The sequence below is a fragment of the Tarenaya hassleriana genome, unplaced genomic scaffold, assembly GCF_000463585.1.
Source record: "Tarenaya hassleriana unplaced genomic scaffold, ASM46358v1 Cleome6, whole genome shotgun sequence".
In the NCBI taxonomy this organism is placed as follows: domain Eukaryota; kingdom Viridiplantae; phylum Streptophyta; class Magnoliopsida; order Brassicales; family Cleomaceae; genus Tarenaya; species Tarenaya hassleriana.
Window position 1 is genome coordinate 2,543,875 of NW_010968505.1, and position 15,051 is coordinate 2,558,925.

Genomic DNA, 15,051 nt, shown 5'->3' on the forward strand with positions numbered 1-15,051 from the left:
GGGACACTACAAGAAGGTGTTGTAGGTCCCGGATGACGAGGTAGGGAGAGTCCGAGGTAGAAGGACATATGACCTCGGAGGAGTAAACCGAAGCTGCTTCGGTTCTCGGTGGTAGGTCAGGAGGTGAGGTCTCCACATTTAGGTGGAGCTTCCTCGGGTGGATAGGACTACGGTTCCAGTCTTATCGGGGTGAACGTTCTAACACGTTTACCGAGTGTTTCAGGTTTGGATGAGCTGTTCGGTGGCGGGATAAGGCGACGAGGCCACGAGGAGTCATCGACGGGAGCTTCATCAAGTTCAAAGGCAGCGACATGCGACTAACTCCGACATCAGGTAAGTGAGGTAAGTCAGGTAAGTTGTATTTTAAATTCCGACGAAAGACCTTGGTGGAGAAAGGGAAACCGAAAAAAAAACGAATCTAGTGGGGTTCGCCGTTTCCAGCACCGATCGACTTTCGTCGATCCCTCGACTTTCGTCGATCCCTCGACTTCGTTTTTTTTTCGGTTTCCCTTTCTCCACCAAGGTGGAGATTGTTGGGCCTTAAGGGCCCATTGGTGGAAAAAGAGAACCTTCCACATGGGAAGGAGGTTTTGGTTTTAATACCAAAACGCTACGTTTTGGAAGATTAGGGTTTTTACCCAAAGCTAGTGACTTCGTCACTTTCAGCAGAGAAGAAAAAGAGGCAAAAATGAGAGGGAGAGAGGAGATCGCGGTGAGCACATGGCGGAGGACGTTTCGGCGGTCCGTCAAGGAAGCTCGGTGGTAGATCGGTAAGATCCCGGTACAGGTTTGCATCCCTGGTCGGGCGACGCGGGATAGGACTACGGTTCCAGTCTTATCGGGGTGAACGTTCTAACACGTTTACCGAGTGTTTCAGGTTTGGATGAGCTGTTCGGTGGCGGGATAAGGCGACGAGGCCACGAGGAGTCATCGACGGGAGCTTCATCAAGTTCAAAGGCAGCGACATGCGACTAACTCCGACATCAGGTAAGTGAGGTAAGTCAGGTAAGTTGTATTTTAAATTCCGACGAAAGTCGAGGGATCGACGAAAGTCGAGGGATCGACGAAAGTCGATCGGTGCTGGAAACGGCGAACCCCACTAGATTCGTTTTTTTTTCGGTTTCCCTTTCTCCACCAAGGTGGAGGCTGTTGGGCCTTAAGGGCCCATTGGTGGAAAAAGAGAACCTTCCACATGGGAAGGAGGGTTTGGTTTTAATACCAAAACGCTACGTTTTGGAAGATTAGGGTTTTTACCCAAAGCTAGTGACTTCGTCACTTTCAGCAGAGAAGAAAAAGAGGCAAAAATGAGAGGGAGAGAGGAGATCGCGGTGAGCACATGGCGGAGGACGTTTCGGCGGTCCGTCAAGGAAGCTCGGTGGTAGATCGGTAAGATCCCGGTACAGGTTTGCATCCCTTGGCTGTTTCCCCTTCTCTTTTGTTCTCGGTTCTTCTCGGTGAGGCTCCGGATTGTGGAGATCCGCCGAGCTTCTGTTCTCCGGTGTTGTTCTTCCGTCTCTAGTGGATTCGCCGGCACCGTCCGGCCGAGATGTAGGCCCGAGCTTGCTCGGTAACCGAACTCGTTAAAAGTCTCCGGTGTCTTTCGTTTTCTTGCACGGACGTGAGTCGGAGAGAACGGTGAGGACTCGATACCACCTTCACATATGCATTATTTAATTAACCAATAAAAATTATGAAATCTGCCATATGGATGATGATGTGGATCCTAGGTGGCTTCACCAGAATCCTTTAAACTCCTTTATTAATATATATAGATTCACGAACATGTGTGTATAATTTTTTATAAAATAAACGAAAGAAGCAATTGATGTTTGCGATCTCAAACAAACATCAAATGATCCAAACTTATGTAGAATAGTGGTGAGAGAATACGATGTTTTCACCTTGGATTTAAATCCAAGCGTGGATTTCGCCGATCTTTTCCGATTTTCTGAAAGATGTAGTCGGAAAAAAAATCGGTCATATTTTCAATTATTAAAAAAAAACATCAAAGGCCCACTTACGGTACCACCGCCATCCCTGCGGTTAAAGCTTCAACCGAATAGTTTTGTGTTTTTTTTTTTTCATTATATTTTTTATATATAGAATCCCCACCCCAAATAATATTTATATTATAATCAGATCAATCGTCCGACAGATAATAAAGAACAAACTAGAAAGAAAAAAAAATTGACCCATTCCACAATCTATGCATGCTATTTTTACGTAAATACCACATAAAAACAAAAACTTCAAAGAAATAAACGAAATTTATATTTACCAAAAAAATAAATGAAATTTATTAAAAATATAATTTTATAAACTCGTTATATAAAATCCAATCCAAGATCCTCTCTCTCAGAACTCATTTTCCGACCGAGTTGGATCAAATTTTGTTTGAAGTGCAAAACATGTTGGTCCAACTCGAACCAGTCCAAACCATCACGATTTCATAATTTTTAATTTAATCCAATCCAAACCCATTTTATTGTGGGCCGAAAAATACGTAGTTAATCTCAATTCGTCTTAGGTGACGAATCAAACGATACAGTCCACGAATCGAATACTTAACTAAAAAAAATAAAATTTAAATTTTGTTAACCATACACATAATAGATTATAATAGATTAAATATTTTAAAATAAAATAAAAATGGAGATTATGATAAAAAAAATATATTAAATATAATAAAAAATATATATTTAAAAATATTAAAATAATTAAAAAATATCTTTCTAGTTCGTCACAAAACTCGGCTCATGACAATGTAACTCGTTCGATCTGTTTTTTCGTACTCGAATTTAATGACCCCATCTTGATAAAATATAAGTTGATTCGCGAAATAGACCCCATTTTGATACTCTTAAAATTTTTATGACCTTTTTTTGTTAAACCGTCAGGAATTATGAATTGGTTGAAAATATGCCAACAAAAAAGAAAAAGTGGTAATATAATGTATATGTGCCAAAAATTATTGATACAATCCAAGATTAGGTGGTTTTTTTACGGTAAAAAATAGAGCAAAACTCTTTTTCAACTCAGGTTTAAACCATCACTTGGAGAGATATATTCGTATGAATTTTCTCGATTCTCTCGGAAATGTAGTAGGTCACCGGTTGTGGAAATAGTTTGTATATAACTTTGTTTTGCATTCATCACACGTCAATGTATATGCACAAAACACAAGGTAGTAAAAATGCTTTCTATAAAAAAATTCGGACTGCTAAAAGAGAAACAGATATTTAAATAAGACCACAATATTTCTACAAGTGTAAATCACAAACTGCAATAACAATGTAAAAGTTAAATTTAATATAAAACTCGTATACATTATTTTATAAAGACATCAAATGTAAAAATAAATAAACCGAATTAAAAAAAACAAAATGCTAAAAAACGATCCAATTCTCTTTCGCTATCTGCCGATCTCCCTATCTAAGAAGAAACGTATTTTTTCCACATTTTCATTCGTGTTTTGAATTCGAAAGTCGTGGAATTTGCGTCGCTTGACTGCGTAATTTGTATTGATTAGATAATCATTTTTTTTTTCTGATTTTAATGTGTATTTGTTTATTCGTATTTCTGAATTACTTACATTTTTGGGTAGGGTTTTGCCCATTCGGAAGCTGTCAACGACAACATTGAAGCTCTTTTAGCTCCAACAATGGCGGCGGCTACGCATCTCCTCCCCCAAGCTTCGTCTCTTCCCAAAACCCTAACTCACCACCAATTCACGCAAAACCCATTTCCCAGAATCCCCATCTCGCCACTTAAATCGAACTTCAAGTCCCTGAAACGCCTCTACCTCAAAGCCGCCGTCTCCCAGAACCCCGCGAAAACCCTAACCAAGGATTCTAGCCATCAGACCGCGTCATTTCAGCACTGTTTCAAGAAATCCTCAGATGGGTTCCTCTATTGCGAGGGAGCTAGGGTTCATGACATCATCGAGAGCGTGGAGAAGAGACCCTTTTACTTGTACAGTAAGCCACAGATCACCCGGAACTTCGAGGCGTACAGCGCGGCGTTGGAAGGGCTGCGATCGATCATCGGTTACGCGATAAAAGCCAATAATAATCTCAAGGTTTTGGAGCATTTGAGGGGTTTGGGCTGTGGTGCTGTGCTCGTCAGCGGGAATGAGCTCCGGCTTGCTCTTCGTGCTGGTTTCGATCCAGCAAAGTAAGATTCTTTATCTTCACCGTGTTAAGTTTTGTGGTTAGTGTGCTCTCTGTTTTGGCCGGTTGATCATTTGGTTAAATCCCCAGGAATTGGTCCGATTATGTGCATAAGAATGTCCATACATATGGGAATGTAATGAACATCTGTCTGATTATACGATTATCTCTCTTTTCTAGAAAGCGTGCTCAAAAGTATGAAGGAATCAATGATTGTTGTTTCCAAGTGCCAATTGTGGTTTGAGCATTACCTGTGTGTTCTTTCTGCTATCTGAAACTAGCAGATCCAGTGGGTTAAGCTTGTCTTTTTCTTTGTTTGTGCGAATTAGGTGCATTTTCAACGGAAATGGCAAGCTCTTGGAGGATTTGGTTCTAGCTGCTCAAGAAGGTGTTTTCGTAAATGTTGATAGTGAGTTTGACTTGGAGAACATCGTGCAAGCTTCGAGAATTTCCGGAAAGAAGGTCAATGTTCTGCTTCGAATCAATCCTGATGTCGACCCTCAGGTATGGCTGAAGTCTCAGTTCTTAGAATCGCTTCCCTGTTTTTTTCCCATATTGTGATATTGCTGTTATCAAGTATTATGGCTCCTGATCGATGTTTTGCTCATAATTTTACCGTCGATTAGGAACAAAATATGAACAATATCAGTATCTTTTGCATTTATTACATTTGCAGGTGCATCCATATGTGGCTACAGGGAACAAGAACTCGAAGTTTGGTATTAGGAATGAGAAGCTCCAGTGGTTTCTGGACGAGGTGAAAGCGCATCCCGAGGAGCTGAAGCTTGTCGGAGCACATTGTCATCTTGGATCTACCATTACAAAGGTACCTCCTCCGCCACTTCGATTCTAGTGAAGTTACATTGCCCGAATTCTTGGATTCACATATGATCCGTGGTTCATATCCGTTTTTAGTTTAATATCCAAGATTCATAGTATGACTATGGATGGTTTTCCTCTATTCATGTTTCCCATGTGTTCTTTTGCTCCCTTTCTAAGTTCTGGATTCCGGGCTCTTTTTCAAGGTGGATATATTCAGAGATGCTGCTGTTCTTATGGTGAAATATATCGATGAAATTCGAGCTCAAGGCTTTGAAGTTAATTACTTGAACATTGGTGGTGGTTTAGGGATAGATTATTACCACACTGGTGCCATCCTTCCCTCACCAAGGGATCTCATTGACACTGTAAGAACGATATCTCGAAAAGCCATTCTCTCGTCTTTGCTCACTGCACATGACGTTGAAACGGCTTGAAGCCGGCATTATCTATTGTTGTTGTCCATTGTATTTTCAGGTGAGAGAACTGGTCCTTTCCCGGGACTTGAATCTAATAATCGAGCCAGGGAGATCACTAATCGCAAACACTTGCTGTTTCGTCAACCACGTTACCGGTGTGAAAACAAATGGAACTAAAAACTTCATAGTGGTCGATGGAAGTATGGCTGAACTTATCCGGCCAAGCCTATACGGTGCCTACCAGGTAAAGAACATTCACATAACATATGCTGGTTGCTAGGGGTGCGCAAGGGTCGGTATCCGAAATCTTTGGGCTATCCGAATGTCTTAGGTCTCACGAGATATTACACAATATCGGATCCGTTTTGGTCGGTATCCGAAGGCTGGTTGAATTTATGGGTTGACTCGTGTCGGGTATTTCAACTTTGAAAAGATTTCAATAGATTTGTATTTTGTACTCTAAAACTTGGGCTAAAATGTCATTTTACTGTTCATTCCGATATCCACGGTAATACCTTATTTTGGACCCAATTATTCAAACCAGAACCCAATTTAGTTAGTAACCTCAGATAATCTGACCCTTGTTCTTTTTTTACAAGCACATTGAATTGGTCTCTCCGCCACCACCCGAGTTGTCCGAGGTGTCCACGTTCGATATCGTGGGTCCCGTGTGCGAGTCTGCCGATTTCTTGGGGAAAGACAGAGAGCTTCCTACCCCTCCAAAGGTGAGATCTTTCGGCACATTTAACAGCATAGCACTCGGAAAATACATGCTCTTCGATCCCATTTTTTCCCTCTAGAAACCCGGATAGTATAAGATTTCTTGATGAAACGATCTTCTTGTGATCATCGCAGGGCGCAGGTCTGGTGGTCCACGATGCGGGTGCGTACTGTATGAGCATGGCTTCGACCTACAATCTCAAAATGCGCCCTCCTGAATACTGGGTATCGAAAATTATATTTCTCTGGATTCTTTGAGCTATGGAGAAGAAGGCGAAAAACTTTTTTCGAAGACTTGTTCAGTAGTTACATTTTTTTTATGTTGGGCATTGTGTTTGCAGGTTGAAGAAGATGGATCGATCGCCAAGATCAGGCATGGAGAGACATTCGACGATCATTTGCGTTTCTTTGAAGGTCTTTGAGCTAAAAAAAGAGTTTCGCTTTGTCTTTTTTATCAGACTAGAGATTTTGCAAATTCAGAGGCATGTTGTTGTCGTTGTTTGGGAATTCCAATAAATTTACCCCATCGTTGTATCTGTGCTGTCATGTCGGTAGAACATGAAGTGATAGCTGAACTGTTTAATCCAAATTACAATACATTTCACTTCGAGGACAGGACAGTCTGAAGATTCATGGGTGGAATGATTATAACCACCAATGGAAACTCACATTGGTTACTAGTCGGGTTGCTTATTCGGGTTCGGTTATTTCGTTTATGAACCAAATCAATCATCCCTAGTTACTAGTCCGGTCCTCCCAAACACCTGTCGGTACGTCAGAAGGTTCCCAAACTGTTTCAAATATTCGGGTATCCGTACAGTGTTTTGAAATGTTCGAATACTGCCAAGGATCCGGTCAGTAAGTTGTCAAACTGAGAAAGGTAAGACAAGGTGAGGAGCAGAAGAAAAGAGAGGCGAGGATGAGACGAGGGGGCGGAGAGACGTAGCCGACAAAAATGGAGGAAGGCGAGCAGCGAGATATCGGAGGTGACGATGCTTGACATCGGAGTGGCCAAAACCAATAACCTTAACCCAGACGACTCTGGCGACGGGTACCCGCGGTTTGTGGATATAGTTTCTCATCGTGTGACACCCGAACTTTGGCAATAGATACCCGTGATCCATGGATACAGGTTCTCGTCGTCTCGCCCTCGATCGAGCCAAACTAATCGTGTGAGCAGACGAACACCTAATTTTAGATGCCAACTCCCTAATCAAATCAAGAACGCAAGATTTGCTCCGAAGAAGAAAAAAAATATCCACAAGCATAATCAGAACTTAAAGTTTCCATCACAAAATCTTCAAAACAAAAGAATCCGAACAAAAAAAAAATCATCATTAACAGAAACTCGAAGGAAAAAAAAAATGGTTCTTCCCTTCCCGAACTCCGGACAGAAAAAAAAAAAACACCTTGGACCTGAGTTGAAAAGTTCAGAGCCAGGAAGAACTCAGCGGTGTGTTTCCCGTCGTCAAGGATGCCCTTTGAGATCGCCTAATCTGTTCGTTTTATCAGACCAAACGAAACAAGAACCAAAAAAAAACATTTGAAGATCGAAATCTGGCAAATCTTGATTCAAAGAATTTGTTGTCGAAAGAACAGGAGAAAGTAAAAGGGTACCTGTGAAACCGAATGCTTCTATACAAAAGCATAATGGTGAGTAGAATTGGGGCCGCGGCCGAGCACAGATGCCCCAAAGAGTGCCCGCTGATTAGGTAACGGTTCGCGTTGTAAATCTTGGAGTCTGCGAGATTTTCTATTCCGGATAGAATATAAGCTCCTGCATCAAAATCAGAACCGAGCTTCTAAGCGTTATCACTTTGTTGAGCAGAAAAAAAAGAACCTCATTTAACAAAAACGATAAAATACTAACTGAAAAAAAATTCTCGGAATTTCTGATTTTTACACTACAATATTCGAAACCCATATCGCAAGTTTTGAACTTTGGCACGTTTTTTCCAAAAACTGTGAACCAAAGTTCCAAAAAGGAATTTCTCTAAAATGTAATAGAATCCTCAGGTGTCCATCTTTTGGTTCGGTTTTAGCTCCATTCAAGGCTTAGCTAAGTTCCAGTGGTTTTTTGCCCGTTCATAACTGAAACCCGAACCCGAAGTTCCCAACTTTCCGATGTGTTCGCACATATACAGGCTTATCGAAACATGCCCAGAACAAGTTTTCAATTCACATGAAAGCCAGTAGATTTCGAGCCATGAAGTTTTGGATGGGTATTCCGATGAGATTGAATCTGAGTTAAAACATGAGTGCCTTTGTACTCTTTCAACCTAACATCATACTTATTGCGCCGAAACAAAAAGAAAATCGAGTGATATAACGAACCTGAAGCCCAGAGCCAATACTTGGAGTGGGTATACTTGGGCGGTAACAAAATGGTCAGGACAGGAATCGCCACGAAAGGGATCAACTGGAACGTCATGCACAACCGGAGATCATTAAACACTCTGCCACCAACTAGAGAAGCATAATTCATCCAGGGAAGGAGAAAAAACAAGAATTCGGTTGAAGATAAAGGTATAGCGTATGATATAGTTATCCAAAACGTACCCTGCATAAGCAATGCTGAGAAAGGCTATGAACAGAAGGGAGACCAGACAGCATAATCCAGCTCTTTCCCCCGCTCTCTCAACCAAAAAACTAGAGAAAAGCGAGGAATACGCAATCAAAATCTGCAATTACCATCGTAAATCAAGAAACGGCGAAAACAAAAAACAACAAAAGCGGAAAAGGGGATCCGAAACAGAAAACCCAGAGCTTGAAAACAGGTATCCTATTCCACACTCTTCTAGAGTTAAAACTGAAACTTAGCAGGCAAGAAGACTTGACTAATATTCTTGCAGAAAATATCCAAGAAAACAAACTGATGAACACTGGGAATGGATTATAAGATAGAAACAACACGAACCGGCAAAGTGTCCCAGATGATTCTATTATCATCAGATTTTAGATGATAATAAGCAGACCCAAAAGCCAAGCCTGCAACACCAGCATAGAACAGCACCCATCCCCATATTTCCCCTTTCAAGCTGCATTGTAGGAAAAAAAATCCAGCATAAGCCACAACAAAGCAATAATACTAAACAAACAAATGACAAAATTCAATCTATCAAAAGGGAAGAAGAAGAAGAACCTTATGGTGAAGAAGCCTCCTCCAATGCACAGAACAAAACCAAGAACACCAACAATTAGGAAGGGGAAATTGGTCATCACATTCAAAGTATTAGGCACTCCTATTGATTAACAAAACAAACAGAAAGAACATGTCATTTATATATATATATATATATATATGTATATATATATATATCCAAACACACATGCAGAGATAGAGATTTTTAGACAATCAACGACAGTAACAACAGCATTATGCTCAGTCGTCAGATGACAGATGAAGAAAGCCTCAACAATCGCTAATAAAATCCAATCCCCAGATGCAGAAAAATACACAAATCGACAACACATACATACATACACACACATGGAGAGGTAATGGAAGAAGCAGAGAGAGAGTGCGAGAGAGAGTCCGCGCGGGAATTAGGGGTGACCATAAACTTGAGCATTCTGTCAAAAACCCGACAGAAACAAACGACACCAGTTGCCATACAAACAGATGTTCATACAAAAAGCATAAAAATTTCAAGTGCCCAGATGAGAAAAACCGCATCAATCGAAGACAAAGCACAGATATATTATATATACAGAGTGCGTGTCCGTGATACCAAGGAAATTGCGCTTATCGGCGAAGACATGATGACTGGGGGAAGAAAGAGGAACTTTGGGAGTGATGAACATGACGAAGAGCCAACACAGAAACGATCCGACCAGAACTCGTTTTCTCCTCCATCTACTGATCTGTTGATTCGTCAACCACACCATCTAAATCGCTCTCGGGCTTTGAAAAGGCGAAGCTTTTCGTTTCAACAATGGAGATCACTTCTCTAAATCTGATCGATCTCTCAGGAGAAACGACGAATTTCTCGCCACTCGCTTTCGTCCTTTTGGGTTCGATTCGAACAACGTGCGGCTGTATCTCTGACGGACGACGACCTGTTCTTCGACTTCTATTTGTCGCGGTTGACGAGACACAGCTTACTAAACGACGTCGTATTTTCCAAGGTAAACCCTCTGGCTGACGAAGAGTATTCTCAATTTTATTTTTTGCCATGAAAATATTGGTTTTCATGTTGACTAAAATAGTGAGAATTTTATACGCTGAAAGAAGAGGATCAATCAAGTGACTTCAATTAAAAAAGCATGTGATATATCTGATAATAATGTTTTCAGATGGGTCCCATCATACACATCAGTATATTTTTTATAACACCCAGCTCTAAATTTTAAAGGAAATTCCAAACCGATATATATATCATACGTTCTTAACATTTATAAGACATTGAAAGACAAAAAAAAATAATTTTTAGATATACAGTGAAATAGTTATTAAATCTCGCCCACAATATATTTTGGAACCAGAGAAAATTATAGATGAAAAATATATTAAAAGAGAAAATGTGGAAACATTTTTTGTGTTTATTGATTTCCTTTTCAAACAAACTGTTTGTTTACACATATTTCAATAGTGTTTCTTTGCTAAATGGGCCCGAAATTAAAATTTAAAAAAAATCATAATTTCGTTTTTTAACCCCGATTTCGAAAAAATTATTGAAACTTTTATAGTGATGATATCGCATAAGATCACAGTTTTTTTGTTTAATTGAAATTTCATTGTTCTATTTTGTAATTAATATTCGTCCGATTCTTCTATTTTATTGGCCTAAAATGAATTGTGGATAATTGGCTATTTATAATTAATTTTGAGTCAGTAGTGGTAGCCAAGATTTAATTAGAACTAATGCTATATGTGTATATTTATTCATAAAATAAATAGTTATATCTTTTAAGTGTATAGCGGTGTGAGATATATATATATATATATTGTCTGTATAAATAATTGGGTTTAGAGTAATTTGCGATGAGAAATATATATCTTCTTTTTTTATATATACTAGTTATAAACCCCAGCGCGAAACGCGCGGCTAAATATATATATATAAATTTTATTAGTTTTAAAATAAAATATAATAAATTTTATTTTAAAATTTATAAATTTTTATATTATAATAACAAAATATTTTTTTTAAAGTGTTGAGATAATGCAATAATATCTTTTTTTTTTTTCCAAAAAGCTTGTTAACAATTTATGTATTTATATTTTATGGATTATAATATTGAACTAAGGATTGATGCTAATTAAAACCAAGTCATGATATTGTTTATAAACTAATATTTAGTCACTTTTATCTTAAAAATTAAAACTAAGATTATGTCATATTTGTATGTTATTTATATTTTATTATAATAATATTGGTTAAACAAAACTCTGATATGATTTAATCCAACGGATTTTTTATTTGCAGTATACATTTCATAACTCAATCCAACAATTCTATGGAAGATTTTCAAAACAAAAACTTAATGATACATAGGATACACCTACTCGATCAAATTAACTATTTATATTATTTTTCATCAAAATCTTAATAGTTTTTTTGGTTTTTGTTAGATCTATTTCAGATCCAGTGAATTTTCGGTTTAATATTTTGGGTATTTTATATTTTATATGTTTAAATTTTATGTGTTATAATATAGAACAAATAATTGAAATATTGAATATCAGAATTATGTCATGATAAATTTTATCTATTCAATGACAACAAATTTTTTTTCATTATTTTAAAGAAAAATGTTAACATAATATTAAGTATATATAACAAATATTATAATGTATAAAATATCGATTGAATTCCTTTGTTTTGTTGAAATGTTGCAATAGTTTAGTGTCATATATACATTTCTATATGATGTATATGTATATGATATATTAATAAGTAAATTTTCAGATTTAACATCTTTTAAAAGTCGTGTAGTCATTACTCCTATTTTTTTAAGAATATAGATCTATTGGCCTAAGTTTATCTATTTATTGATTTTGATTTTATTTTGTACAAAAATTAAATATGCATGATCTTCTAATATTAATTTTATTAAATTTTGATATATACTAAAATTGGATAAGATTTTTTAAAATTATTTTAAACATATTTTTTAAGAAAAATAAATAAATATAAATAGAAATAAAATTGTTTGGTGACATTGACAAACCCATGTTATAGCAGTGGGGTCGTATACCCGGTGCTGTAAAAAAAATATCTTGTACATTATATTTTTCATGACGTTTTCTTTTTTCTTAGGTATATATACATTATAATATCTTCATGCCCCTAATTAAAATTTATTGTGGGTTTTCTATTAAATGGTGATTCTAGAAATTTACAATAATATTAGTCAGAAACAATTGAATTCGAAACATACAAAATTAAGCTACCCGTTAAACGCGTAAGTTTGATGAAAAACCAAAATAACGGTGTATAGAAAACGGTGACATTTTCTTGATGTTCAAGAAGACCGTATCTCAAAGTTGTTAAAATTTCAAAGTAGATTCGGAGTTGATATGTTTGGTCGTTTGGTTCATTTTGATTAAATTGTATCATGTTTGTAATATTTCATATATTCAACTCCAATATATTTAAAAAAAGAAACATGAACCAAGAGGCATTTTACGTAAACATTTCCCAAGAACATTAGATTAAATATGAAGAGTCTTAGATTAAATATTAAATATGAAAGATTCATAAAAGATCTAATAAGGAATTAACGATTCGAAAACAAAAATAACAAAATACTACACATTACAAAATTGAACGAAGATAGAAAATGTTTAAACTTAACTGTATCAAACCTGTTTCAAATAAATTGAAGTGTTCAAAGACGACATAAAAACAAATCTTCTTAATTTGAAAAGTCCTTAAATTTAAAGTTTTGCAAATGGTTGTTGTGTGCATCTAAAATTTATTGAAATACCACATTAAAATTATTTGAATCCGATTAAAATTTATTGGATCTAGTCTCGAAGAACAATCATAACAAAAAACCAATAAATTTGGAATTAAAAAAAAAAAAAAGAGGAACGATCAAAAGAGAGAGATACCCATATATTTTGCCACATTTTTTAGATATAAAACCCATAATAATTAAGACATCTTACCATACCTCATATCTGATTTTTTTTTTTTTTATGAAATGTGAATTGTATTAATAAAACTATAATTTACAATCAGCTAGCGCTGATACAAAATGGAAATAATCCCACGGCAATTGGCAAAATTCTCAAAATTCCCAAAAAGGTATTGCCCTAGTTCATGAACGTATTAACGTTCAATTAGCTAAAAATTCCTAGAATTGAAAAAATATTTGTCCTCCAGGTGAGATGAACTTACATCGCTACTTCGACAAGGGATGCTTAGCTTTATGCGGATGGTTGTCTATTCGCGTTCGAAACTGGGTTTGTGTGGAGCAATGCCTCCCATGCTTCGCTTCTTCTATTTTAAGACTATACATACATATATATGTATATATAATACAAACTTTTTTACCTATCAGAACATATATATACATACATACACCCACATATATATTATTGACATTGAGTAGAGAGGAGAGAGAACTGTAAATAATGTCTGCTAAAAAAATAAGAAAATAAAACTATACTGGTGAATATAATCTTGCATAGATGCATTGAAACAGCTAACAATGGGATTTACCCACCGACAAATTCATCCAACTCATCGGATGGAATAACTTTCCTCTTCTTTTGTTTTTTTAATATATGGAGATCCTTGTTGTACACCAAGTTTGAATTGGTGTATTCTTCTTTGTTCTTATCTCCCATTAAATCGATCTCATGCCATAAATCCCAAAATGTAACGAACCAAAATCTGGTATTTCGGATATTGATGAATCGTCACTTGGGTTATAAAAAAAAATACGATTTACTCTAAAATCAACCATCAAAATCACATGTCTACAGCGGAAGTCTAAAATAACATAAGTCTAAAATTCTAAACTCGTAAAAATAGAAAATCAAATTCTTCGTGTTTCTAGCAACTATCGAGTCCAACCAAAACAATCTGTTTCAGCTTTCACCTGTGGGAAAAAAGGAAGGGATGAGCTACGCGAATAGCTCAGTAAAGTCGCAAGACTATAAACCTCGCCTCCGTACCCAACATAGACAATCAAATAGAAAACAAATACAATCAACATTCAACTCAAGCAAACTCATTTTTCTTCAACTTTTCTCTTATCTTTTCTTTATTCAATTATTTAAAACGAGTTCAGACTCTAGGACCATTCAGTATTCCTCAGACGTAGCTCAAAACTCTTTTATAAAACAAAACCAAAAATATCTTTGTAACCCTCTACGGATCGCCGCCGTAGTCGGGGTTACTAAAACACGACCAATAGTAATAACCCTCTACGGATCGCCGCCGTAGTCGGGGTTACCACTCCACATGGATCGCCGCCATGCCCGGCAACATCATGCCAAAATTTAATTAGTATCCACTGTTCAACTCATTCTAACGATCCAATAAATCCATTAAGAAACGTCATCACATAACATGTACGTCACAAACCATAATCATTCAACAGAAATTTATCAATCATCAATCATCATTCATTATCATCAATCATCAATCGTCATCAATCATCAATCACCAGTCATCAATCAACAATCAACATGCATCATAAATTCACAAGAAAATTTAAGGCGTCTATCCTAAAATCCTAACCGCATGATATCTACGTTCACTATCATCATGTCTAAGCGAATAGAAGAAAGAGGAGTTCTGTCGAGTTCCCTCACCTTGGTCTAAACGATGAACTCCGAAAGATTCGCTCTAATCCTCGATCCCGGGTTCAATAACCTCGAGATTTTCTTCACCTATAATTAATTATCATATAATAATCTTAATCAACAAATTATTTTTCAAAAATATTTACTACCGAAAAAAAAA

The 15,051-nt window shown here is 36.8% G+C and overlaps 2 protein-coding genes and 2 long non-coding RNA genes across 5 annotated transcripts in view; 2 read left to right on the forward strand and 2 right to left on the reverse strand.

Moving 5' to 3' along the window:
* Window positions 1–494: 494 nt before the first annotated feature.
* LOC104799161 lies at window positions 495–1,586 on the forward strand. Its single transcript, XR_769529.2, has 2 exons — window positions 495–787; window positions 1,404–1,586. It is a non-coding gene; the product is annotated as an uncharacterized LOC104799161 (long non-coding RNA).
* A 2,018-nt stretch (window positions 1,587–3,604) lies between these two features.
* LOC104799162 (diaminopimelate decarboxylase 2, chloroplastic) lies at window positions 3,605–6,742 on the forward strand. The gene is made up of 8 exons (XM_010521546.1): window positions 3,605–4,173; window positions 4,499–4,673; window positions 4,846–4,995; window positions 5,195–5,356; window positions 5,466–5,651; window positions 6,007–6,132; window positions 6,263–6,352; window positions 6,469–6,742. Exons 1-8 carry the CDS (start codon window positions 3,662–3,664, stop codon window positions 6,547–6,549), a joined length of 1,482 nt encoding a protein of 493 aa, XP_010519848.1. The 5' UTR covers window positions 3,605–3,661; the 3' UTR covers window positions 6,550–6,742.
* Window positions 6,743–7,374: 632 nt separating this feature from the next.
* Window positions 7,375–10,162, reverse strand: LOC104799163. Of its 2 annotated transcripts, none has more exons than XM_010521548.1 (7): window positions 9,859–10,162; window positions 9,270–9,285; window positions 9,045–9,165; window positions 8,687–8,808; window positions 8,462–8,583; window positions 7,745–7,904; window positions 7,375–7,623 (listed from the first exon to the last, which is right to left on the reverse strand). In XM_010521548.1, exons 1-7 carry the CDS (start codon window positions 10,013–10,015, stop codon window positions 7,596–7,598), a joined length of 726 nt encoding a protein of 241 aa, XP_010519850.1. In that variant the 5' UTR covers window positions 10,016–10,162; the 3' UTR covers window positions 7,375–7,595. The 2 variants fall into 2 exon arrangements, with proteins under 2 accessions (XP_010519850.1, XP_010519849.1); XM_010521547.1 differs by having other exon boundaries at window positions 9,270–9,369.
* Window positions 10,163–13,960: 3,798 nt separating this feature from the next.
* The window catches only part of LOC104799165, a 1,877-nt gene continuing 786 nt past the window's right edge, over window positions 13,961–15,051 (reverse strand). Inside the window, exons 2-3 of the long non-coding RNA XR_769530.1 lie at window positions 14,901–14,978; window positions 13,961–14,182 (exon numbers count right to left, since the gene is read on the reverse strand). This is a non-coding gene — a long non-coding RNA (uncharacterized LOC104799165). The remainder of the gene's footprint in view (window positions 14,183–14,900; window positions 14,979–15,051) is intronic.